Raw genomic sequence first — 26,385 nt, forward strand, 5'->3', positions numbered from 1 at the left:
TGTGGGAGCACGTAGTGGTTCCTGCTCCTGCGTAAGCTGAGCCTGACCCCGTTATTCCAGCCCGGGGGCCAGGCTGGGGCAGGGGGATTTGCTGTTGCAAAGCCTGGTTGCTGGGCTGACGTTCCCCAGCCTGCTACAACCTGGGAAACCGAGATTTCAACGCCAGACTTCTGCAGAGAAGCCAAATTCCCCTTTGCCAGGAAGTAGCCGCGCTGCTGCTTCGAAGTGGCTCTGTTTGGCATTTCCAGGGACTGGCAGGCTGGGGGTTTCCGACTCGCAGCACGACCAAACTCCGGAGGTAACTCAGGGGCTGCAGGAGGCTGCAGAGCCGCTGCGGGTTAGTGCCTCGGTGCGCCTGGAAGGAGAGGGACGGGGACCTCTGCTCTTGGCACTGGCAAGCGGGTAGATCAGTCTCGCCATCAGCTTCTTTGTGCGTGGCATGAAACCCCCCTCCTCTGCTGTAGGGAAGGGTCGGGCAGGCACATCGTGAGGGGAACCAGCCCTGGGACAGTGAGACGCCAGAGCCGAGCGGCCGCACCAAGCAGGGCTCTGGGAACAGGAGCTGGAGAGCTCTGGAAGGGCAGAGCCGCACGGAGGGCTTCCAAGTAGGAGAAGGCAGGACCGGGTCTGCGGGGAGAGACAATAAAGGGGAGTACCGTGTTATTAAAGTTAACTAGGGGAACGAAAACCTAGCGAGAGGAAAGTTCTTGCTTAATGACACTTTTATTATGCAATAAACTTTGATTCACTGGGCTGTCAAAATGTGCTGAGATTGGTGTAATTACGGGGTAGCGAGCGTGTTTTTCTGATGCTGCCTCCTCGTCGCGCAGGGGCCGCGATGCCAAGTTGGAGGCAGGAGGTTTTCCTCACCCGGAGCTCTGCGGGGCCGGCCGGGTGCTGCTCCTCACAGGGCAGTGTTTAGGCAGCTTTGACTTTTGGGGTGGACCTGCAGGGCTGAGAAGGGAGCTCAGCAAGCACCAGCAGCCAGTTGGGGTTGTTGCCCCCGGTCTGTGTGCCGGGCATGAGGAGCAGTACGTGCCCGAGCGGGGCCGCATCGCACAGCAGCCCGCGATAGCGGCGGAGCTGAACCCGATGAACCAGGAGGTTTCAGCACGACCTTCGTTACTCTTTAGTCTCATATCTGTTCTCGCCCTGGCTCTGGGCTTCCCCCCCCCCCGCCCCCTGGAGTCTAACAAGTGGTTTTGTACTCCGAAAAGAGGCCACATAAAAATGGCAGTGTCTTGCTCACCTGAGTTCCTCCTACACCGTGCCGAGGCTCTGCGCTCCTCGCCGTCGAGGCAGAGCCAAAATCGTGTTCCTCATGCCTTTCCTCCGTGTGGCCTGGCTGGGGAGAGCTGGGATGGAGGCATCACAGGGACAGGCACGGGCAGCACGGTCCTGCCGAGCCCCACGGGGGGTCCCCGTGGGACATGGGGGCCCTCCTGGGCAAGCAGGGCTGGCAGAGGAGATGGCACGTGTTTGATTTCTTTCATAATAAATGTGTAACAGCAGAGAAAAAGGCTTTGGGTAGGGGCCGAGACTCTCCTAAGTTGTGTCGGAGGCACTGATGAGCGGTCCTGGCACCGAGAGGACAGCGGGGCCGGCGGGCCAGCCGTGTGCGTGCTGCTCGTGTGAGCATTTTGATGTTCATTTCAGAGCGTAAAAAGCCCGTGTCAAAGAGCTAAATAACCCATGAAAACTCCTAAATAGTTCATTTTGGGTGGATGCAAAATATTTCCTTGGATACAGGTTTTCTTTTGAGGGCTGATTTTCACTTCTGCCAAAAACCAACTTAGAAAGCGAGATGAATTTTGGACCAACCTGAGCCGTTCTTTTATTCCCCAGTTCCATCTTGTCCGTGAAACTATAAAATAAAAAAATGAAAATAATCATTAAAAAAAACCTGCAGGATTTTTTTTAAATGTTGGTTTCTTCAAATTACCACACGGCCAAACCCAGCGACACGCGTGCCCGTGGCAGCAACCAGCCGTCTCCCATCGCCTTTCGAGCCCAGCTGTGTTCCAGCACGCTATCGCGCTGCACAAGATTATTTTGGAGCCTGCACGGGTGTGTAAACACACACACAAGCATGCGCTCTTCCAACCCTAATTTGGTTTTGCACTGTTATTTGAACGAACAGCTGGCTGAGCGGGGGGAGGTAGGTCTGTGTAGGTCTGCGCATTCTTCCTCCATCGCTTCTTCCTGGCAGGGCAGCCTTTGCTCTTAAAAGGAGTTGGCTGCAGCGCGGTGCGGAGCAGGCGATGCTGTCTTCTTGGGAAGCTGGGACTGAGCCCTGCCCCTCACATTCTTCATCTTCCTTGCACTCATACTGGTGCTTTTCCCTCTCCAGTATGAAATATTAAATACTATTTTAATATATTTTTTTTAAATAGGTGATGATAATAAACATGGGCTGGAGAACCGGGTTTGCAGCCTGTGCCCATCGCTGCGTGTTGTCCCTCATGCTGGGACCAGGCAGTGGGGTGGAACGAGCCGTGGGGTCCCACCATCCAGGGAAACCCCATAAGTGCTGCCGAGGAACCGCGTGCGTGCCTCAAAGTGCGTGTGATGCTGCGGGGAGGCAGCGGGCAGAAATCATCAGGGCGATTCGGATGGTGCAGATGGGATGCCACGAGGGCAAAACCACATCCAAGGCGTGAATCGGCCACGCTGCCCTTTGGCCAAGGTGTTGGGCAGCATGTGTTGAACGTGGCCCCCCGGGATAACGCCCGTAACGTTGCTGCCGCGGTGCCCCCCCGGCGCTGCGCTTTCTGCCACAGTTGGCTGAACATTTCTCAGGCATGTAGGAGAAAACTGCGAGGATTTGCTTAGTGAGTGTCAGCGAATGAAACACAAAAGGCCTGTCAGGGGGAACTGCTGGGTAATTACTATAATTTACAGCCTACATTTTAATTTTGAGCATTATTTTTTCAACAATAAGGGAGCAGGAATAATATCCGAGCCAGGTGAAGGAAGAGCACTTGGGCCCGAGGGGAGCGGCGGCTCCGTGTGCGCTCGGCCACGGGTCGGAGCCTCCGGCACCCCCGGCAGGACGGGGGAACCACGGGGAGCAGGGCGAGCGCCCGTCCCTGCCAGCGGGCTGCAAGGAAGGGGACGCAGCACGGAGAGAGGAGAGGCAAGGTGCCTGACGGTAGGAATACGAGTCGGGGAGATTCGAGCTTCAAGCACGGAGGAGTGGAGCGTGGCAGGAGGCTGACGCTGGTGCTGCGCGCCCGAGGACGGGCGAGCGTCGCCCTGCCTGCCCCGTGTCCCCTCCCGCGGGGACGTGGGCCGGCCGCCTGCACGCCGTCCCCGCTGCTTGGCTTGGCGCGGCGTCAGGAGCCCGGTGCTCGCCCGGCTCTGCCACCCACCGCCTGCGCGGCCCCGGAGCGGTTACTCACCTTCTTTGTGTCTCGGTTCTCCCACGCGCGCCCGCACGCTGCGAAGCGCTCTGAGATCAGCGGGGGAAAGCATCGCTGCGACGCGCTAATTTGGCTGGCAGCAGAGCGCTGGTTGCCAGCGACGCCGACCACGCTTTCAGGATGCCATGGTTTGCGTGGTGCTGGTCTTTCTCCAGGGCTGGGTTACAGTTTTGGCTGTGCCAGGAGGGTCCCCATCCCCTGCTCCCCGAGCGGGGGAGTTGGGTGCGAGGGGTGCTGGAGGATTGCTCTAGGCACCGTCAGGCGTAGGGGAATGAGATCACTTATTTTTTCCCTTGTAACCCCGTCCTGTTAATCCGCACGAGCTCCCATTAAGGGACCCTTTTACGGGCTCCCTCCACCCTCTCCCAGAGCTGGGTGGAGCAGGGCGGCCGTGCCGGGGAGCCTTGGAAAGGATCACATAAAAACCCGCAGCTGCGGAGAGCCGAGCGGCCGCGAGCGGCCGGCTCCCACCCACCCCGGTGCCCCCTCATCTGCCCCTCCGAGCACACGTTGAGGTGCTCCCAGCTCTCCGGGCTCCTCTTCCTTCCTTCTCTGCGACGCTCCAGCCCCCGTTTGCTCGTGCCAAGGCAGAGGCCGTGGTGGCACCGCTGCCCACACAGCCCCTGCGTTGGCTCAGCTCGGCTGCGCCGTCCCGCGTCCTCTCCCAAACCTCTCCAGCAGCGCGGGCTGCGGGGCCAAGCCACGCTGGGGGCACGTTGTCCCCGCTGGGCTCGCCGGCTGTGCACCTCCCCAAAGAAAAGCGCCTTTGATTCACTTCAGAGCGGAGGAAACTATTAGCCAAGCTTTGTTTTCCTGGATCCCTCCCCCTGCCGCTGACATTCAGATGAGAGTGAGGGAGACAGAAAGTGAGAGAGGGAGGGAGGGAGGGAGCCGGTGCCAAGCGGCCGCACCCCTTGTCAGCTTGGGTCAGTGCCACGTTCGTTATTAATGCTCTGTCTAGAGGTCACATTCAGATGCAATGAGCCCTGGGTCAGCCAGAGGAACAGATTAGAGCTCGCTCGCTGCTCCGCCACATACCGACGGCACCGGCTCCCCGTCCCTGGGCTGGCAGGAGCGGAGCTGCAGCGCGCCGTCGGCTGCTCCCTCCCCTGCGCCTTTCTGCTGCTTTTTTTTTTTTTTTTCTTTTTTTCTTTTTTTCTCTGGGTTTATTTATTTATTATTCTTTCTTGGCAACATCGGGCATCTCCTGAAACTGCACAGCCTCCCCTCCCCGTAGCCCCAGGCTGCTGAGCGAGGAGGTAGGGGAGAAAATACCGGAGGCGCTTCCATCCACCTTAACAACCGCGGCTGCAGCCGGCTGGAAAAGCTCCGCCGCGAGCAGGAGGAGCGGGAGGACCGAGCGCCCGCGCCCCGCTGGAGGAGAGCTGGGGCCAGAGCATGTGTCCCCTCCAACTTCTGGCACCGGGGTCAGGACTCTCCCGCCTGTGACCCGGTTTCCAGCCTCGGCGCCCGCTCGCCGCTCTCCGCCGCCCATGGCTCTGAAATCCTCTCGCCCCCAGGATTTAAGGAACCGGCTTTGCTTTCTTCTCTTTCTCCGGCTGCTGCGAGGGAGCGAAAGCAAAATGAGCGGGGCGGGCGTGAGCGGAGCACTCGCAGCGCTTCGCCGCGAGCTGGCGTGCCCGGGGGGGCTTTGAAGCGCGCCCCAACGCCCGCGTCCGTCCCAGCCCGCCCGCTGCATGCTCCGGGCACGCTCCCCGCCCGGCGCAGCCAGACCCGCGGCATGTAAGTACAGCGAGGAGGGGTGCTGAGGATGATGGGGTTAATTAACACTGGGGCTGGTGCCTGGCGTGGAGCTGTAGCTGCGTGTCCAGGGGCAGCCCCCGCGGTTGCAGGGCCACGCCGTGCCGAGCCCCCATGCCGTGCCGAGCCCCCACGGCACGCCAAGGAGCGCAGCTCTCGGTACGATCTGATAACTCAGTTAGTCATAGTTTCAGTTGTGCTGGGAAACGAACGGCCGTGCCGAGCCGGGCTGGCGTGCCAGGGAGCACTGGGCTGGGGGCTGCCGAGCCGGGGGGCGCATGGCGAGGGTACCCGGGGGTGTATTTCGGGCGATCCCTCCCGGCGGGGCAGCAGGTGCTGCTGTTTTGCTCTGCTCTGAGCGTCAGGAGGAGAGCGGCTGGGCACCCCGCTGGGTCCCACAGGCTGCCTTACCCTCGTGAGCCGGGCACGGATGCAGCCACCTGCCCGGCCAGCTGCGAGCTCCCAGTGGGGCCGTGGCAGCGTCCCCGCGGCGCTGGGCAGGGTGGCAGAGCCAGCACGGCAGGGGAGAGGGCAGCGGGAGCTGGCACCGCACACCCGGTGAAGGTCACATCGTGTGGGGGACCACAGGCAGCACAGGGACCCCCCGTTTACCGGGCTGGGTCCCGTGGCTGCTCGCAGGGCACTGCCAGGAGCGGGGGCAGCGCCGGCGTTGGGAGCCTTTGCCCGGGGCGCAGCAAAAGGCTCCAGCCCCGGGTGCTGTGCTCGGTGCACGGCGCAGCGATGAGCCAAGGGGGCTGGGAGCCTTGTTTGCTTTGGCCACAGCGCTGGGTTGTGACACGCTGGGGGGAGGACTGCTGCCCCCGGCTCGTTACCTCTCGTGGTTGGTGGCCGGACGTCCCTTTTTTTATTTTATTTTTTTCCTATTTAAGAAGCCCCAGCCCTCCAGCACGGCGGCAGAGGTCGTGGGTTTCGCAGGAGCGGCGCTGGGAACTGCAGAGTTAAAGCTCAAACTTGTTTCTTGGCTGGCCCCGGCCTTTTGTGGTGCTCAGCGCTCTGTGTGATGCCTGCGTGTTGCGTGCAATTTGATAAGCCCTGGTGCTGGGACAGGGCAGGATACAGGCACGGCCGGGCCGTTAACTCTTGCCGTGCTGAGCACAGCTGCTTTCCTCTGGGAGGGGTTGTTTTTTTTTTTATTTATTTGTTTTGTTTTTTTTAACCTGTCCTGAGGTACGTAGTGCTACCTACTCAGTGCAGACTCACCCGTGTCCCCCCCAGGCATGCCCTCCCCTTGCACGTTTCCTGCTCAGAGGTGCATCCCTCGGGCCCTGGTGCTGAGATCACCCCGTCCCCTGCTGGGCACGGCTGCGTGGCTCTCAGGAACAAGCAGGGCTGCTCACAGGAGCCCTAGGGTGGGACACCGGGGTCCTGAGCCCCGTGGTGTCAGGGCTGGGGACAACAAGGGAGGGGTGTGGGGACAGAGGTCGGGGACACCCAGGCAGTCCCCGTTCCCAGGCTCTGTGGGTTGTTGTGACCTCTGGGCAGAAAAACCCCGTAGAGAAGAGGAAGGTGCCTTGGGCAGGTTGTTCCCTGTGGGTTTTCAGCTCTTGAAGTCCCCGTTGGTGGCAGCGCCGTGCCCCTGGGCTCAGGGTCTGCCCGTCCTTTACACAAGGTGCTGGGGAGAGCCCGGGGAGCTGTGCCACGTGCTGCCCTGCCACAGCACGGCGGGGGTTTGGGGTCAGGGACACCCCATTCAGAGGCTGCTTGGCCCTCGATGTGCTGTCCTCCGCGAGAGCTCACGAGCTGCCAGGCCAGGGATGGCCCCAGATGGGGAAATCAGGTCATGGGAAGGATGGCAAGCTGCGAGGCTTTAATTGTCCACAAAGCCCGGGTGGCCCCAGCCCAGGTCACCTCCAGGAGCCTGGGGCAGGCGGAGCGGGTGCCGGTGTGCACGGCTCGGGGCTGCGGCCCCCACCTCCGACGTGTCCAGCAGGCACCTCGCTGGGCTTGGTGATGGGGCCGTGTCCCCCCAGCCTCCTGCACCGTGGCGTTCCTCCCAGCCCAGGGTCTCGCCAGGTCTGAGCCCTGCAGCACCTCTGGGGTGGTCGCTGCAGGCGTCTGTCCCACCCGTGACATCCCCAGGAGCAGGGCACGAACCCGTGGATTTTTGGGGTCCCAGCGGGGACCTCACCTGCTCTTCCTGACGCTTCCCTGCCCAGGCTCTTCCTCCCCACCTGTACCAGGACTCCAACCCACCCAGCCACCTTGTCACCCCGGTTTAAGCCACCAGTGAGTCACAGGAGGATGGAGAGCGCCGCTGCTTCTTTGTAGGGCCCTCCTGGGTTCTCCTGGGCACAGCAGCGCCGCCTGCTCCCGTCCCCAAGGGCAGGCAGCCCCTCCTGGCCACCCGCAGTGCTGATGTGGCTGCGGGATGTTTTGTTCCTGAGCTAGACAGCCCAGTGCCTTTTTTTTTTTTTTTTTTTTTCCCCCCTTGGAAAGAAAAACAGGCGGTTGTAGGTCATCCCCTGGCCTAGGAAGCCTTGCAGACGGGTGCTAGTGACCATATTGTTCCTGTGGAGTTTGGCTTGCGCAGTGGGTGTTTCCCATCCTGTGCGGATAATGCTGCCCTTGTGCGACTTTATCTGGCCTGAAACGCTTCTCCCTTCCCTCCTTCCACCGCAGGTCTCCTTGAGCATGGGCGGAACTGGTCGGCCATTGCCAGGATGGTGGGCTCCAAGACCGTGTCGCAGTGCAAAAACTTCTACTTCAACTACAAGAAGAGGCAGAACCTGGACGAGATCCTACAGCAGCACAAACTGAAAATGGTGAGGATCCCCCCGCTGCCCGCGCCAGGTGCCTCGGGCACTTCCCGGCGAGGGCCTGCCCGGTCCTGCAGCAACGGGGAAACCGTCTCGGTTCGGAGAACGTTCTGGGGTGAAAACACCGGGGATTGGGGGTGCGAGTGATGTGGGACGGGGTCATCTGCCCGCTCGGCGCCCGGGGAGCTGTAGGAGGGGAGGTGCCGTGTGGGAGCGTGCCCCGGCTCCCGGAGCACGGTGATAAACTGGGGGGGAGGAGCAGACTGAGGGCAGTTTACCCCAAATAAATGCAGGGTTTTAGGACAATGCAAGGAAAAGAGGGGTTTAGCCCAGAACTGCGGTGGTGGGACAGGTATTGTGCAGAGAAGGCTGATCCTGACGTGGATGTTGGTCGTCTTTGTGGCCGCGAGCAAACACACGCATCGCTCCCTGCCTCGGTTTCCCCATCAGAAGGGGCTGACGCTGCTTTTCTGGCCTGAAGTGCAGGGCATGAATGAAATGGGGCTCATTCAGCCTTCAGGAGATAGGGCAGACTGCTAAGAGCAGCTAAGGATTATAATTATTTCATTTGTAGAGTATCCTGGGGTTCCCAGTTTCTGGCTAATAGAATTCACATGGCTTAAACCCCCAAGGGGTGCTTTGAAAATGCAAAGGACAATGTTCAATGCAGGAATCTCTCCAAGCAAGCTATTACAGCAAGAGTAAAAAGAAAGACAGGAAAACATTCAATGACTCACCCAGGAATTTAATATCCTAGTCAGTCTATAGGAATGAGAGAAAGAGAAGACATTGGCGATTCTTTTTTATTAATTCTCTATGCACAGAGACACTCCTGTGCTCCTATGTTTCACCGAGTTGTTTTTAGAGACAAAGCAAACAAACTATACAAAAGACCAAAAAAAAAAAACCTGTATAAAGACTGGAATTAAACGTGCATAAAGCCCTCCGAATATAAAATGTTATGTTATAAAGATACCGTTGTTCATTACCGAGGAGGATCTGAAATCAGATCACACAGCCTAGCTGGCGATGGGATCGGTGTGTATTAATTTACTCTGCTTCCTAACGTTTCAGAAATTATATCACAGAAGTGTTTTTCTGCAGAACCACATTTTTCCCTGCATCCGTCCCTCCAAGGCAGCCGCTAGACTGCTCCAGTCTAATTGCTCACTCTCACTTGCAGTTTATATCAGCATCATCATTTTATTTTTTGAGCATTCGAGGCTATGGGATTCGGTTTTGTAGAAGAACAATGAACGTTCAGCTGTTATTTATTGTGCTCTATTGTTTTGTGGCAACAGCAGATGCCAGAGAGCTGAATAAAACGAAAGAACAACTGAGATTAAATTGCCATAGACCTTCCTTCCTGACTCCTAAATATATTCACGAGCAACCCAAGCCTCCTAATCTCCTATACCCAGCAGTCAGCCTTGACCTCTGCCGAGCAGGCATGTGGCGAGCCGGTGTGTCATGGTGGAGGTTTGCCATGAGATCCCCAAATTACTCCCTGACCTGCCCGCCGCCAGCCAGTGCCGATTGTGTGCGAGGAAACAAACTGGTGCTGCTTCTCTTCCTCTTGCTTAATGAGAGTAAACTCAATTAGCAGATCTCATTAGTTCCCCAAATGGGGCTCGTTAATATTACAGCCTCCTCCTCCGGGTAGGGGTGACAGGGCTGAAGGGCTCCCTCCCGAGCCCAGGTTTCCCTCTGGTTCAGCAGCGTGCGGGTGATGTGGAGGAGCTGGGGGTGAGCAGGTGGCAGTCCCCAGCTCGGGATGGGACGCAGAGCCTGGGGACATCCCTCGTGCCCCAAAACACATCAGGGTTCAGCACAGAACCAGCAGGGGACCCCCCGCTCTGAGCATCCAGCATCAGGGAGAAAAAGGCTTGGGGTGCAGCAACAGTGCCTGGCACTGCGGTGCTCCCTTTCTGCGGGGTCCATCGGGATGTGTGCAACTGGTCCTGGTCTTAGGAGGATCGGGGTGCCCAAGGGACGGGCGTCCTGGTGGTGCTGGGGCAGCGTCAGGCCACCTCGAAGCCTGGCTTTGTCTGCGCTGCGGCGTGTTTTGGCTCGCTCTCGCTGCCCAGCGCCTCGGGCGCGTCGCGGGCATCGGCATCGCTGAGCCCTGACCTTCTGCGTGCTGTGCTCTCTGATCTCGGCGCTGAAGGCGAGCGGGGCGTGAGGATACGGGGTGTCCTCCTGGAGCCGCTCTGTTTGCCGGCGGGTGGAGATAAGGCGCCATCCTCACCAGCAGCTCTTTGCCAGGAGGTTTCTGCTTTGCCCTGGTGGCTGCTCGGGCTTGTTCTGGCTTGTGGAGCCACGGCGGGGGAGTTATCACTGCTCTGCTGCTGCGTCTCTCGCTCGTCTCTGCTGGCCCTAATTGGGGCTTTTGGGGAGCAAAGCAGTGGGGGAATCTCCCATGCTGCTACCCAGAGCCTGCGAAACTCCAGGGGCTGAAGGGCTGACCCCATGGCCGGGCCTGGAGGTGCTTTGTCACCCTGTGGTTAGATGGGTCCCAGCAGTGTCAAATGCGTGTCACTGGCACCCTGTGGGAGCGTGGTCACCCTGACGAGAGGCTGAGGCTGGGAGGTGAACCCACCGATGGATTTACCCTATCAGTCGCAGGGTTTGACAGCTGCTTTGGCTGCTCCAGCTGCTTTGCTTGGTGGCGGCAAGGAGAGGCCAAACATTTTGGGATTAAGCAGAGCACACGGTGGTGGGGGGAGATGCCTGGATGCTTGGTGGGCTTCACGCAGGCTGCAGGGGCTCCTGCCTGGTGTGCCCGTGGTTGTTGGCAGGACGGGGGCCCCGTGTCCCCAGCGCTGGGGGGACCCTGCCCGCAAGCAAGGCTGGGTGAGCTGCACGGAGCTGCCGGCAGGGCAGGAGGCAAGGCGGTGGCCTCCAACGTGTCCCTGGATGTGGCTGGGACCTGCTGCTGGGTTTCACAGCGGGAGGGACCCGAGGTGCCCCGGGGCAGCTCTGCGGGCTCCAGCCGAGCACGGTGTGGAGGCAGGGGCTGCTTCCCGGCTGCTTCCCCAGCGAAGAGCCCGCTCCCGGCCTCGACTGAGTCACGGACCCGTGAGTAAGAGGCAGAGAAGTCTTTGCCATAGTAACGTCGGAGCTTTGTCACCGCATTAGCATGACGGGGAACTGCTGCTTCAGACAAAAACGTGCACTTACCGAATCGCTGCCCCGACAGAGGTGTGAGCGCTGGGGCACCGTGACCGCCGCCACCACGGGTGGCACCGCGGTGGGACGGGGCACGGGGGGGCCCTGCCCGCCTCCCTCGGTGCCACCAGCCCTTCGGAGAGCAGTTTCTCAAGTGTTGTGTTGTTTTTTTTTTTTTTTTTTTTTTTTTTTCCTCTCTCCTGCCCAGCCTGATAAAAATAGACTTTGAGCAAGCAGCGTTTCCAAGCAAAAAGCCGTTGGATTTGTTTGTTTTATCTGGAAGTTTTTTAAAGGATTGAAAAGTTGGGTCGGAGGGGAGGGACCGGCTCTTCCCAGCGCAGGGATCCAGCAGCAAAGTTAACGTTTCCGCCACGGCTTTATCTTCTCATCCATGTAAATAAACGTCCTACACACGTCATCCGTGTGGGGCTTGCAGGGAGAGCCGGAGATGATGGGCCTGTTCCTACTGGTAATATTTATTCAAGCAACAAGAGCAGGAAACAATAGCAGGAGCGAGACTTTTCCTTGAGGCCGGCGGGCGGGAGGGAGGGAGCAGTGTGTGCGCGCCCCGTGGCCGCGGCACGTGCCCTGGAGAGCAGGGACGGTGCTGTCCTAGGGCAGGGCCGGGGCACGGGGTGTTGGGGCCCCTTCGGGATGCCGTGACGCACCCAGTGTCCCCACCAGCAGCAGGAGGCAAAGTCCTTTGGCAGCGCCTGCAGCAGGACGCACGAAAAGCAGAGTGCCGTGGTGGTGGCTGTGCTGCACGGGGGTCATCAGCTCTGCTCCCTGCAGGGGGGGCGTCAGGACGCGGCCGTGGGTGTTGGTGGAGCTGGAGGTGGTCCCTGGAAATCTGTGGTGTAAACAGGAGCGAGCGGCCCTGTGCTAGTGGCTCCTGCAGGCGCATCCTTTGCCCACGTGTCAGTGCTGACCCTGCCCCAGGGGTTTTCTGGGGCTCGAGCTCTGCAGGAGGGGGAGCAGGGGGATGCTGCACCCCGACCACAGCAGCACTAGATGGATCCCACACCCACCGTGCAACCCCGGGTCTGCTCCTTGCGTGGGGTGCAGCATCCCCAGGGAGTTGTGCTCCCTCCAGAGGGGCAGCCCCATGTGCAGTGAGTGCCTGGCGTGCACCGTGTCCTGCTGTGCCCCGAGGGTTTTGGCTGGACGAGACCACGTCCTGGGGCTATGGGCAGGCGAGTCTGGTCCCGGCGGCCACTTTTTGTAGGGTTTTAATGCAGGGTTTTGCATTAGGACTCCGATTTGGGGTCACGGTGGTGTTAGTGCCCTCCTCATCCCTTTGGGCAGGAGGGGTGCTGGCCGCTCCTGTGCGGCTCCCGTCCCGCTGGGCTTTTCCTTCTCACCTTCCTCTGCCTCTTCCCCCAGGAGAAGGAAAGGAACGCGAAGAGGAAGAAGAAAAAAGGCACCGCCGTGCAGAGCGAGGAGGCTGCCTTCCCTCCCGCCGCCGAGGACGAGGAGATGGAGGTGTCGGGGACAAGCGGCAACGAGGAGGAGATGGCCGAGGAGGCAGAAGGTGAGGCGGGTGGAGGCAGGGGACGTGCTCGGCCATCCCGGCAGTGCCATACAGCCACGGCAGAGCGGTTCAGGGGCCATCTGTGGCCTTTCTGGGGCTGCAAATGTCAGCGCTCGCAGGGGGCCGCGTGTGCCACCCTGAAGCCGCACCGAGGTGACGCCGTCCCGCAGCACGAGGCGCTCGTGACCTTTCGGATGCCTCGGGATTTCACGCTTGCGAGGGCTGCGCTGGATCGCTGCCCTCCTCCCCTGTCCGTCGGGAGGGATGTTTATTTTGGGAAGGTTGTGCAATGCAAGGGCTCGGTCACCAGCCGGCCTCTTTTGGGGACCCCCGGGGGTCTCAGGAGTCAGGGTGTGCAGGGAGAGCAGCTCTTGCTGCTGCCTTGAGCTCTTGAGGACTGGGGGGTGCCAAGTCGCTGCCACCTGAAGTCGCTGCCATTCCCAGTCCTCCCCAGTTCAGCTGTGGTGTGACAAAGCTCTGTGCTCCCCAGGCCCCTCTCCACCCCGTGTGCACCTTGTCCCCGCAGGGTGGCACCTGGGTGATGCCCAGCGGCTCCTTCTTGCCCCAGAGAAGCAAGAAGTACCCTTCTTGCACCAGTTTATTTCCAGTTACCGTCAGCACACACTCCCCAGAGCGTTGGCTGTTATAAATCAGCTTTCTTCTTGTTTTCCTCCAAAAACCAGGCCCTGCACAGCTCGGCAGGGCACAGGGCCGAGCCGGGGCAGACTGCAGGCACTGCGGGGGCTCGGGGAGAGACCCACGGGGAGGCTGCTGGGGGAAACAAAGCAGAGAGCCCCTGGGTGATGCACAAGGATGGATGCAACCCGCTGGGCTCCCACAACCCATCCCCGTCCTGTCAGGGCATCGTGGCCACCACTGCACCCCCTCCGAGGCATCTGAGCCCCCCCCCAGGGCTGCCCCAGCCCCTATCCAGCAGGGCTGATGGACCCCAGCGGGTCTTTTCCTCCCCATTCCCTTTTTAAGGGAGCGTTTTCCTCTCTCCCAGCCCTACGAAAGGAAGGAAACAACTTGAAAGTGACAATTTTCAGCTATTTATCGCTTAGAAAGCGCGGCAGCAGAGTTGGGAGAAAATGTGCATAATTTTCCAACAATAGCCCCATTTGACTTTTGTCAAAGTAATTTAATAACTTAACCAGCACTGCTGGCACCCTGCTGCTTCCTGGCCTTAGCACCCAGGCTAATGGGACTTGAAATTGGAAATCTTTTCAAATCATTGTTGGAAGTGACTCATTACAAGGCAGATTCCAGGTAAATCTTTGTGCGAGGTGATATGTGACTCAGAGGCGCGGGGTAAAAGGTAGTTATTGCTCTTTGTGAGAGCGGCTGAGAGGAAACAATGCGGTTTTGAGATTAAAGACAGATCTCTTGACACTCGCTGAAGCTTTGCCTTCCTAGAGCCCCAATCCTCATTTCCAATTCCTCCCGTTGGGCGGAGGGGGCCTGGTTCCGAAGGGGGCTGTTGAGCGGAGCGAACGTGGAAGCCGAGGTTGATGAAATGTCACGGGCACGGAAATGTCAGAGCTCTGCTCGGGAAGGTCGCGGGCTCCGGGGTGACATTTGGAGACACGTGGGGAGCACCTTGGGGCTGGGGGCCACGCGGCAGGCCCTGGGGTGGGCAGGAGGACTTGGCACGGGTTGTAGCGTGTGATTAATCGCCCGTGTCCAAGCGGTCTGCTTGCGAATGCGAGGCACGTGTGCTTGTTCGCCCAGTGCCCGGGGCTTTGCAGCCAGCCGGGTGCTCCCATCTCCACCCAGCTCCCTTCCTCACCTCCCCAGCCACGGATTTGGGGTCCAGAGCGAGTGCAGCAGAGCCCAGCGCCCGGCTGAGCCTTTTTGTGCCTCGGCAGCCCCTTTCACATCGGGTAGCACCGGGTATGGGGGGAACTGAGCAGCTGCACATCTGTGCCCAGCAAGTGGAAGACTTTGGGTGTGCTCAAACGCCTGGCTCTTGGGACAGCCACATCTTCGTGTCCCCTGTTTTGCTGGTGTTTGAAGCCAAATGTGGTGCTGTGGAGAGAGGCAGGTAAAGGGAGAGCTGGGAGGGAGCCCCGTTACCCATTTGGGACCCAAGCACGAGAGCTGTGTCCCAAGGGGCCGTGCCAAGGCATGTGGGGGGCAATGTGTGGTCGCCTGGCCCTTGCTGCCTTCCTCTGTATAAAGGAGACCTGGAGGCAGTGATCCCCTTCCAGCTGCAGGCCCCTGCTCCCCGCAGCACCTCCATCCCTGGCCTTCCCAGCCCCTTTTCAAGCCGCGAGCAGATCCGAGGAACGATCCTTGACATTTAATAATTAACCTGTCCTGCAGCACTGGCAGAGCTTTGCTCTCGCCGACCCTGACCTCCTTTCTTTCGCCTCTGGCGGCTTCGACGACAACAAACAGGCGCAGTGTTTTGGGATGGTCCCCAGCTGCCCTGGGGGGTGGCAGTGCCAGGGACACGCGGGACGTAAGCCGGCGGCCTCGCCGTGCCAGCAAGGACGGGCAGCGAGCTGCAGAGCTCCCGGGCCCGGCGGAGCAAAGCCGAGCTCCAGAGCTATGGGTGAGGGCGGCCGGGAGCGAGCAGCAGGGTTTTGATGGAAAACCCAGTTGCTGGGAGTGTGGTTTGGGGTTTGGGTGGGGGCTCGCTCAGCAGATGCTGAGCTGGGCAAGCCGGGAGACCCCCAGTGTGTCTCCGGGGCATCCCAGCCCCGCGCTGCCAGCCCCGGGATCGTCTCCCCCTCGGAGCAACGAGGGCGTTCTCCTCCCATGGGAGGGGGCGGAGGCAGCGGTATGGGAAGTGAGAATCTCAGCCCGATCCTTATTTTTATTTCTTCCCTTTTCTCAGCTGCAGTAAATAACAGCTCCGACACTGAGAGCATTCCCTCGCCGAGGCCCGAAGCCAAAGAGGGAGGCGAAAGCGGGGCCAAGGCACCACCCGGGCCGGGAGGTGACTCCGGCGCAGAACCGGCAGTCAAGTTGGAAGAGGCCCCCACGCCCCCCGACGCTGCTGCTGCCACCGCCGGGCCCGCGGCCCCCGCCACCAACCCCGCTCCTGCCGCCAGCCCTCCTGCGGAGGCGGCTCCCGAGGCGCCCGGCGGCGAGGAGAAGGCCCAAGAGGAGCTGGTGGTGGACGTGGTGAAAACGGAGGAGCCGGAGGAGAAGGCGAGCGAGGAGCCCTGCAAGAGCGAGGTGAAGAAGGAGGAGAGCGAGGACGGCCAGGAGAAGGACAAGGGGAATGACAAGAAGGCGGAAAGCGGCACCGGCGGCGGAGGGGCGGCGGGGGCGGAGGGGACGCCCAAGGCCGAGAAGAAGGAGAGCCACAAAGGCAGCAAAGGCCCCGGGGTGAACCCCGACAGCGACTCCAGCGCGACCTGCAGCGCCGATGAGATGGACGAACAGGACGCCGTGGACAAGAGCAGGTAGGGCTGGGGAGAGGCGCGGGTCGCGGCGTGGCCACGGGGCCGGGCGAGGCGTCTGCTGCGTGCGGCCGTGCCCACGTGCTCCCTCCTCCTGAGCTTTTCTTTTAGGAACGTCACTGCTGAGGTGCTCCCCAGGCGAAGGGACGTGCCCGGCTGTGTCCCCGCGTGGCCGTGGCCCTTTGGCCATCGCTCGTGAAGGGTCCGTGACCCCACGGGCAGCGCCGTGTCCCAACGCGGGGGTGCTGCTGGGCAATGGCCCCAGACAGGTGTTGGGCGCAGAAGCGCTGAGTCTGCTGCTCGCAGCCCTGCGGGGTGATGCAATGGAGCCGGACGTGCCCTTGGGGACAGCTGAGTTATGCAGAGGCGTAGACTGGGCTGCCTGCATCCGGGGCTGGGAAGGGTTTTTCTGTCTGAGTCGGCGCTGGCAGGGGAGCAGTCACTTCGGGGACGCGTTCCCAGCGCGGAGAGGGGGCGAGCTGCTGCCTCGGCGGAGATGCTGCTGGGATCCGCGAGGGTGAAATATCCGCCCCGGCCATAAAGGGGGCAGGACGGTGAGGGATGTGCGAGCTTTCCTGCAGAAACACCACCGGGCCTTCACCTGAGCTGCTGTGGCCCCGAGCCCTGCAGCCACCCTGGCCAGTGGCCGAGGGGGTCTGTGACCCTCCAAGGGTGGCTCCTGGCACAGGGAGGGGAAACATCGGCCTCTTCGGAGGAGAAACGTCCTGTTCCCCTCCCGTCTCTTCCCACCACAGCAGCAGAGCCCTCCCCACCCAAGAGCCTCACAAACGGGACAGGGTTTCCTGTTTTTTAAAGAATTATATATAAATACGTGCCTCTTTGTAGTGCTATTTTCTCTTGTGGCTCCCACTTCCATCCACGCTGGCTCCTGGGCCGGGAGGGACCTCCTGCATCCACCCGGCCGTGGCACGGGGGCACGGAAACCTCTCCAGGCTCCTGCCTCTGCCTTGGCTGGTGTCCTGCATCCAGCATCCTGCAGCCCTCCCGAGGGCTTGCAGGGGGCGGTTGGCAGCGAGACGGGTGCTTCAAGGCCAGGCAGGCTGCATAAAATAAATAAAAAAAGAAAGAAAAGAAAAAAAACAGACGAGGAAAGCAGCAGGACGAGGTGGCAGGCAGCTGTGATCCCAGAAGGGCACTGCGGTGGATTTGGGAGCTGGTGGGTGAGTGCTGCTGGCACAGGAGGGAGCAGGAGCATCCCTCGGGAGCAGCCCTCGCTGGAAGCAGTGCAGATGCTGACGGGGGCGCTGGGGATGCAGCTGGCTCTGGCCCCGTGGTGGGGCCGGGGCCTCTTGGCTGTGGGGAGCTCCTCTCTGGTGTGGAAGGAGTCCAGCACCACCCCTCCCCGCCCTCCCCTTCCCAGCTGGGAGAAACCTCCCTGCGAGGGGGAGCGAGGCCAGCAGGGCTCTGCTGCTCCTCTTTGACACGAACCCAGCCGAAAAGGGGACGGCAGCAGCTTTTAGCAGCCTCCCTGCTGCAAAGGAATGGCTCTTCTCGGGAAGTTTTGCACCCGGGCTCCTCAGTGGGTCAGTGCAGGTATCTCAGCCACCAGACAGCTCCCAGGAATATCAGACAGGAATCAGGCATCCCTCTGCTGCCCGGGTGGGAAGGCGCCGGTGATGGCAGAGCCTGAGAGCAGGGAAAGCTGCAGTCTGAGCATCCCCATGGCTTTGTCCAGGCGAAGCATCCAGCCCTGCCAGCCCGCACCGTGTCCTGCACCCAGTTAGCAGGGGCTGGTACCCACCGTGATGCCCACGGGGATGCTGCGCGCCTCCTCGTTGGCTCCTTTTCAACGCAACCTCACGGGAACCAGATGCGTGCCTCCCGGTGCGTGCCTGCAGCCCTCTAACAACCCGTGGGCATCCCGCTGCCCTGCTTCCTCGCTCCTCCAGCCCGCCGAGGCTGCGTGCCCGCGGGCGGCTCCCGCAGCCCCAGCGCCGCGTGACTGCGAGCACGCGGGCAGAGGCGACGGAGAGGACGGGGCTGCCGAGATGCCGCGTGAGCCGCCCCGGCTGGGACAGCACCGGGCACGTGGGCGATGCTCGCCCGCCCACCCTGCGCTGCCGAGCTGGTGAAAGCAGCGGGGTGGCCGCAGCATCTCCCAGAAGAAGGGGACGGGGGTGGCTCGAGTGTCCCTGTGAGCACGGGGAAGGGGCTGTCGCTGGCCACCGTGGGTCCTCCTGGTGTTAGAGCTGGCAAAAGCTAGGCTGGGAGAAGGAGTCGCAGCCTGAGCTCGTCGGAGCCGAAGGAGGCAGCTGAGTGTCCGTGGTTACACGCAGCGTGTGCTGGGAGGGCTGCTGCGAGCACGGCCAGTACCGCGGTTCAGGGGGAGGTCGGGGCAGAGGGAAATGTGTGAGGCCGTGCACGCTTACCCCCTGGGGGAACCTGGGGACTGCCCCCGGTCTCTGTCCCCTTTATGAAACGATTGCGTGGGCAAGAAATGGAGTTTGGGCCATCTTAGTGGGGTCATGGTGTATTGGTGACAGAGCTGTGCCTGCAGCAGGGAGAGCTCCATCCTCTCCCACTGCTGATGGAGCTCGCCGGGCTGCAGAAAACCAGGCTGAAATTGGCCTCTTTTGGGTAAAATCAGAGCCCAAACTGCCAGGGAATGGAGCCCAGGGCTGCAGAGCGTGCTGCCCCCGGGGGCTTTCCCCAGTGGTTTGGGAGCCCCAGTACAGAGGTGCTGCAGCTCAGCATGGCACGGCGGTCCTGAGAGCAAGTGCTGGGTGTCCTCGTCCCCAAACACTTCTCAGCAGCCTTTGGGGTGCTGCCCCCGTTCCTCTGGTGTGGCTTCACCCCACCTGTGCTATCCCGTGGGCGGACATCACCGCGATGGTCCGGAGAGCAGCTCGGGTGAGCTGCCCCTCACCTGGCTCCCCCAGAGCATCCCAGTTCCCCCAGAGCATCCCAGTTCCCCCAGGGCATCCCAGTTCCCCCAGAGTGTCCCAGTTCCCACCCCTGGGGCAGATCCCGAGGTGGGTCCCATTCCTGCACCGATGCAGCCGCGAGGGCTGGGGCAGCCCCAGCGCAGCGCTGTATTTATTCCCCGCACATGGCCCGGCCACGCTTGTTTATTCATCCAAGGGTGAGCATGGAATGACCTTGAAATTTATAGGCTGAAGAGAGCAGTGAAATAACAGCTAAAATAAACAAATCACGCTGTAAAAACTTAGAAACGATGAACTGGCTTCAACAAATGGGAGCTGGGAGAGAGAGAAAGTGAAGATGTCCTGGAGCGACGTGGCCCTGGGGTCTCAGCACGGGCACATCTCGACCCGAGGGCTTTGCCTCTCTCCTTTCCCATCCCATTTTGGGGGGAAGGCACCGTGGTGCTGGTAACACCCCAGGGAAACGAGGCATCAGCTGGACCCTACAGCCCTTGCAGGAGGGATGTGGTGCTCGGTGGCAGTGAGAACCCTGTCCCAGGAGGAGAGGCAGAGGTTTTGAGGCACGGGGGCTCGGCACAGCCATCCTCTGAGCGTCCACCCCGCAGCTCAGCCACGGGGAAGAGCAAGCAGAGAGGGTGCAGGGTTGTGCAGCCACGAGGCTGAGCACCAAATCCCATCCGAATCCAGCCTCTTGCCTTTCAGGTGATCCAGGCAGCCCAGCTGCGTGTGCGTGGTTGCTTTCCCAGGCTTTAGAGCCTTGATAGAAGACAGTCAGTCCTTGAAAAGGAACGTGAGGCTGATCTCGAGTGCTGGGTGATGCTTGAGTGAGCTGGGGAGGGTGGCGTGGCGCCCAAACGCAATCTGAACAGGTCGCCCTGCTCCGTGACTCCGGGCTCCGCTTCTCCCTCGGGCTTATTCTGGACAACAGCAGCAGGTTTGCTAGAAATAATTAGCATAGCAGCTAAAGCAAAGAGGAACTGAGAGCCTCTCGAGGCAGACAGAATCGTCTCGGAGCACGGAGTCCCACGGGACTTGTTGTCTCTGGAAAGCAGGACGTGGATCCCGGGCCTGGTTATCCCACGGCAAAGCTGCCAGCGCTCTGCAGCTCGCTTGGTGCTGCTGGTCTGCGTCCTGTACTTGGGGAGAGTGGGTCCCCTGGGCCCTTGGAAGACTAAAAGGAGCTGAGGCACCGGCAGCCCACCGAGGTGGAGGTGGCAGGCACCTCCCCGGGGCTGCAGGCACCCCGTGCTCCGGGCAGTGCAGCGGGGTTCCCTGCTGAGCAGCCCCTATCCAAGCCTCAGGGTGAACCCTGCAATCTGGGGCATGTTCACAGCCACCTGAACAGGTCTGGGACCAGGCAGCGGATTGCAGAGCTAGGAGCACAAGAGCACAGTATGCTCAGGAGCCTGGGGTCTCCCCAGCTCAGCAGCACGAAGCAGGGCGGTGTGGGACGTGGGGGAGCGATCAGACGTGGAGCTCGTGCATGGCATTGCCCCTTAACCCCTGTTTTGTGCTCAGGTTGCTGTCCCCCCGGCCCAGCCTGCTCAACACCGCCGGCGAGGCCAGGCTGAACTCCTCGCCGCAGAAGCCGCTGGACCTGAAGCAGCTGAAGCAGCGCGCTGCTGCCATCCCTCCCATCGTAAGTGCCCGAAAAAGAGGGTTGGGGCTGGGGATGCAGCACGTGCCTCGCACGTACACTTGCACTGGGACGTGTCCCCCTGCCTGGCATGCAGGTGGCTGAGCCCCGTGCAGGCAAGGTGCCTCCTGTGCGCAGCGTGCTCCCCGCTGCCGGAGAGCCTGCCAGCGATGTTTGGATGTCCCTCGAGCTCTTCTATCAGAGAGTAGTGGGAGGTCTGGACAGAAAAAGCTCCTCGCTGCCACATGACTGCTGCCTCCCTTTGCTTTAAAAAGCAACTGTGCACCCTCCCAGCCCTGTGCTTCTCCTGGTCTCGTGCTTAAAGTCACCATGTAAAACATGTTTATGCTCTTCCTCAGCCAGAAGCTCTGCTTGGTCTCCCCTTTTCAGCACAAGGCTACTGGAGAGCCACAAAAAGCTGATCGTTCCTGGCTGGGGCCATGACAAAAAGCACCCTCTTATCTCCAGGGTCAGCACCAGAGGAGGAGCATCTGTGGGTTGGGGAGAGAAAATCCCTGCTTGTGTGTGCTGGGTTTCAATACTCGGGAAAGACCCGTTCCTGGTGCTCTTTTAGTTTCCCTTCTTACAGCAAAAGATGTGGCTGCAGTCATGTAGCTGCTTGCAAAAGCTACAGGCAACTAACTGCAGAGTAGAGGCTCTAAACAAGGGAGGGCTGAGGCTCTCCGCTGGTGTCACCAGAACAGAGCTGGAGCTCTTTGCTGTGGGATTTTTAACCTCCCGTGGCTGGTGAGCCTTGGAGCTCTCTTTGGGACATGGTGCTCTGTAACACCTTGCTGCCTCCACGGCCGTGAGGGATGTTAAGAGCACAGGGCGAGTTTCACCACCTCTTACTGTTCTGTTGCAGATTTCCGAAGGTTTCTCAGAGGGGATATTGCAGAGTGGAAGCGTGAAGCCTCAGGTGCCTCCCCACGCCCTGGCCCTCTACCAGCAGCAGATCACTAAAGCCCACGAGTCCGCCCGCGAGGACGTGCCCCCGAGCAAGCTGTCGCAGGCCCAGCAGCAGCAGCAGGCTGACAAGGAGCAGCAGCAGCCGAGCAGCAGCCCGAGGGGAAAGAGCCGGAGCCCCGCAGTTGGGGACAAGGAAGGTAGGGCGGTGAGCGTGGTGGTGTGCGTCGAGCTGTGCCGCAACGTGCCCCGTGTGCAGCTGCACGCAGCCAGCAGCTTGCCTCCTCTTAGGTGGACGTTTGCTTCAGCCCTTGAAAGCTCTTTAATAGCGTCTCGAAGCGGGGCCGGAGAGGCATGGCTAATTTCCCATGTTCATTAGACAGTACATCATGTCTCATTGAGCCTCCAGCAAACACCGAGCTAGTGTCGAGTGCCGAGGAGGTGAAGATTGCCTTTATTAGCGTCTCTGCCATTCACTTGAGAGCAAAGGGGCCTGGAGGCGTGCCAGGGCTTTGGGTACAATGGCTCTTTTCTACCTTGCTGGCTTTTTATAAAGAATGCTTTTAATGCTCAGCAGGGACCATTATTTCATTTAAAATCAATGCTAATACTGTGACTTGGAGTCCAAAGGTTCCTGTAAAGATTCCCAGTGCTTTCTCCCCGGAATAGCTCTGATGTGGTTTGGCTGCCTAATGAGCAATCCCGAGTTTCCCACCATAGAGCAGCTGAAGTGTTATTAGCTGGAGCACCTGGGGATCAAGGTTAAGGAGAGTCGGGAAGTCCTGATGAGACTATCCTCTAAATGTGTTTTTAATCTCGGTGACAGCCTGTTCCAGTTCAGCGTCGCCGTCCCTGCCCCTCGTAGCCCGCTGGGTGTCGATGAGACACTGCCACCAGCGGTGCCATCAGAGGAGCCGGGAGGCTGGGTTTTGTGGGGGCGATGCCCCCCAGCAGTGGGTCCTGCACTGAGATGGGGGGGATGAGGCCACGTGGATGAGGCAGATTGGTGCTGGTTGTGGTCACTGCTGGAAAATCGGTGCCCTCGTTCAGCCCCCAGAGCAGCCACGTCCCTTTTTGGACAGGAGGATGTGCTTGCAGAAGGAGCTGGTTGCCAAATCTTCTTTTTCCTTAAACATTAAAGAGCACCGTGTGTGGCTCAGCCCTCCAGAATGTTTTGCATGCAAGCCGGGAAGGTGACTGCTCACCTTGAGGAAGGGACTTTCCCCTGAGTCACGGTGCTGCCACCCGTGAGGTCCCATCTCAGCTGATCCTGCGCCGGTGCTTGCTGCCCGGGCACATCAGCTCCCTTCCAACCCTTCCCCGCCGGTGATGGGTGATGGGGTAACGGGGTTTGATCTCCTCCTGCACCATGATCCTGTGCAGATCCATCTTTCACAGCTCAGCTTCGTGGTGAGCCGCGTAGCACGGCCAGTGCTGGAGCCTGGAGCTCAGCACCACCGCACGCCAGTAGTCGGCATGGAGCACTTTCTTCTCTGGGCCACCTCCGCAGTGCTCCAGATCTCTGTTAATGAAGCTAATTACCCTGCGAGGTGCACAGCACCTGGCCTGTGTCACACAGAGGCATGGAGCGGGCTGCCCAGGCTGTGACAAGGATTAGGAGCGGAGCAAACATCTCGGGGGATCTCCAAGCCCCGCTAACCGTGCCCGTGTGCCGGTACCGCTGGGGGCCTGGGTTGCACTTGGGCCCTCGGGAGTCTTCATTCCATGGTGTGAATGCATCTGTCGTGTGAAAACGAGCAGGCTTGTGCTGAGAGGCACCCCGAGGGGAGAAACCAAGTCCCCAAAGCCCTGTTTGAATGCAGCGATGAACTTGGGTGGTGGCTCAGCGCTGTGCCTGCGGCCAGAAACCCAGAGACAGGCAGGGAAATCTATGTACCGGGGGGGTTCCCCTTCCCTCCCCTGCTCTCCAAGGCCTCCCCATGGGGCAGCAAGTGCCCACACCCCACACGTTGTGCTGCCACACTGCATCTACACGGCCCTCGTTAAACGGGGAGAGCCCAGCCCAGCCGGCAAACCTCAAACAGAGCAGCCCGGAGCCTCCTTGTAGGCAGGGTCCAGCTTCCCCGCAGCAGCTCCGCCGCCTCCTCCGCGGCTCGCTGAGGCCCAGCTCGATAAGAGAGCTCGAACTCCTGCAGCCGCTCGGGGGATCGACGTCCTTCGCACCGTTCTGGATCCGCTTCAAAGCAGTCTTGCACACATCCTGGCCAAGGCGTTGGCTGCCTCGCGGCTCCTGGCCGGGTCCGTATCGCCTTGGAGGGCGGCCAGAGCGCGGGGACGAGCCGCGGAGCGCGCGGGGCCGGGTAGGGGCAGGCAGACGGATCCCTGATCCCTTCCCCCGGTGCCCAGCCGCCGTCGGGCATATCTCGGGTTATCGCACGGCGGTTTGTTGTGTGTTGATTTAGTCGTGTTTCAGTTGGCCTTTGGAGGAGACGGGGAGCCAAGAGCATTAATTTGGATGACGGATCGTATAAACTCTGACTCCTTCGCTCCGATTCCAGGGGCTTGATAAACGGTAATAGGAACTCTCTCTTCCCCGCGTAAGTGCTATTTTATCAAAAGCTGGCTGAGTTATAGCCGCCCTCTAATGCGGGGGCAATTAAGAACTGGCCACATTTCACAGGCTCCAGAGGCACGGAGGGGAGGGAGAGGCACCCGCGGGGCGGGGAGGAGGACGTGGCTCTCCGGGAGCCATCCAGGGGGCGCGGAGCCTTGGCTGGTGGTGCCTTGGCTCCGGAGAGCAGCTCCAGCTGGGCCATCCCAGCGCCTTTCAGCCCTGCACGCCGTGGGCTGGATCAGCCCCCCGGGAGCTGAACGGGGCTGAGCTTAAAGGGAGAAAATGAAGGGATGCCACAGCCCCTCCGTCGGTGGGGAGGATGCTCCTGGATCCCTTGTGCCAGGAGGATGCTCCCTGGGATCTGGCATGGGATCTTCACGGGGAGGGAAGATGCTGCAGGCGAGGTCTGGCCCCGCCAGGCTGCAGCTGTGTGTGTGCCCAGACACCTCTGCGTGCTGATAATGGATTTCTTGTCTCACCGAAGAGGACAAGAATAATCTCCCAGCTTCTGAGTACACTGAGCATTAATAATGATAATGCAGTAAAGCCTCATTAAATTGGGCCTCTGATAATCTACTTGCCCTATTATTAGGCTTAGCAGGATTCAGGCATCTATTTTTATCAAAAATTGATGGTTAAAGGCTGGGTTCATTTGTGACTGCTATTGTTTACTGCCCAGTTTCTAATTTCTGGTCAACGCAGGCGTTATGCAGGTGGGTCTGGCAAAGAAGGGCAGTGCAAAATTAAGTGTTTATCGATTAAAAGCAAATCCTACCAAACCTGCCTCTAATCCATTCAAAAACGGCTGTCTCATCTGGCTGCTTAGCGAAGCGTTCCTGCGTGAGGATGCGCTCGGGATGGAGCCGATAAAGCTCCCCTCCCCAGCACCCCGCGGGGCACTCAGGTCAAGAAGAGAGCTGCTCTTCAAACCCCCCCAGCACGGCTCTTCAGCCAGCAGGCACTTCTTGGCCTCGAATCAGCCTTTTTATAGCCAGGGCGAACCCAGCCTGGCATCCAGCAAAACCTGAGCCAGTTCATTTCCGAAAGCTCCCCTGCCTGCAGCCCAGCTGCCTCGCAGAGGACGCATCCAGTCGTCACGCCGAGCCCGTCTTGAACTTCATTTGCCTTTGACGGTCTCACAAAGCACGCTTGTCCCAGGTGCTGGGAGAACAGCTGGTCACTTCAGGCTCTGAGCATCGTCCCCTTGCCATCCGACAAGCTGATGCCTTTATTTCTGGCCCATCAGCGGACCAAAGGGGTTGTCACAAGCGAGGCAGCACCCGCTGGATGTCCCTGCGTGCTGGGGGACGCGGGGTGCTGGCAGCATCCTGCCCCCCAGCCGAGGAGCCTGAGCCTGGAGGAAGGTTTTTTCGCCTCCGTGTGGCTTGGGCTGCTCGCTGAGCCTTCCCTTCGCGTGTCTGCCTGTCCGTGGGGTGCCGCTGAGCAAGCTGTTTGTCTTCCTTTTGCCTTGCAGAAAAGTCGGTGCACTTCTCATCCATCGCAGAGGCCCAGAAGCTGAGCGCGGAGCCGACGGCCGCCTCGTGCTGGCCCCCTGTCCTGTCCTACTCCCGGGATGTGATAAAAACCTCTCCCCAGGCGGAGCCCCACTTGTTCCAGTATAACTCCCCAGGCAAGTGCAATCCACCATCTGCACGGCACGTCCCCTCTGCCCTGACCTGCGGCCGAGGACAGAGGCTGCGGTTGCAGCCAGCATCACGGGTTGTTCCCTTAAATCAGTGCAGTTATTTTCTTTTTGGGTGGGAGAGAGGGCTCAGCAGAAAGCCGCCAGCACCTTGCTTTGCTCCAGCACAGAGCAGCCTCCCTCGCAGCTGGTGGGGCCAGCTGAGAGCAGCCAGGCGGGTGTCCCAGCCCTGACCGGGGCAGGATGAGGGACGTGGTTTGTCACAGACCACCAGGAGTGTTCCCTGCACCGCCCTTGGTGCAGTCAGGAGAGTTTTAGCCCTCGCTCTGCTGTCCCTCTCTGGCTGGAGGACACACGATTTGGATGCAGAACCTAAAGGGAAGAGGCGATAGCTCAAACTAGTCCAGTCCTCTCCAAAGCGATTGTCTGCCTGGATCCTAGAGCCACGTTGCTGTCCCTCAGTTCCCTAATGCTTGTGTTTTCCGTGCAGGACACCCCATCCCGCTAAACCTGCATGAGAGCTCTCGCTCAGGGCTGCAGCGGCTAGCGAGCATCTCCAACCCTCCTCCCCTCATCTCCTCCACCAAGCACCCGCCTGTGCTGGAGAGACCCGTGGGCTCCATCTCCCAGGTACGTCGGGGGGCGAGC

The 26,385-nt window shown here is 60.4% G+C and overlaps 1 protein-coding gene across 14 annotated transcripts in view; it reads left to right on the forward strand.

Moving 5' to 3' along the window:
• Positions 1 to 26,385, forward strand: part of NCOR2 (nuclear receptor corepressor 2) — a 221,957-nt gene that overhangs the window by 167,404 nt on the left and 28,168 nt on the right. For all 14 annotated transcript variants that reach the window (XM_084297100.1, XM_084297101.1, XM_084297103.1 and 11 more), the window contains 7 exons: positions 7,824 to 7,966; positions 12,512 to 12,659; positions 15,502 to 16,075; positions 20,497 to 20,617; positions 21,480 to 21,720; positions 25,570 to 25,725; positions 26,228 to 26,367. In XM_084297100.1, coding sequence (XP_084153226.1) covers positions 7,824 to 7,966; positions 12,512 to 12,659; positions 15,502 to 16,075; positions 20,497 to 20,617; positions 21,480 to 21,720; positions 25,570 to 25,725; positions 26,228 to 26,367 — 1,523 coding nt within the window. The remainder of the gene's footprint in view (positions 1 to 7,823; positions 7,967 to 12,511; positions 12,660 to 15,501; positions 16,076 to 20,496; positions 20,618 to 21,479; positions 21,721 to 25,569; positions 25,726 to 26,227; positions 26,368 to 26,385) is intronic.

This window comes from Netta rufina (genome assembly GCF_964035555.1).
Source record: "Netta rufina genome assembly, chromosome: 17".
NCBI lineage: Eukaryota > Metazoa > Chordata > Aves > Anseriformes > Anatidae > Netta > Netta rufina.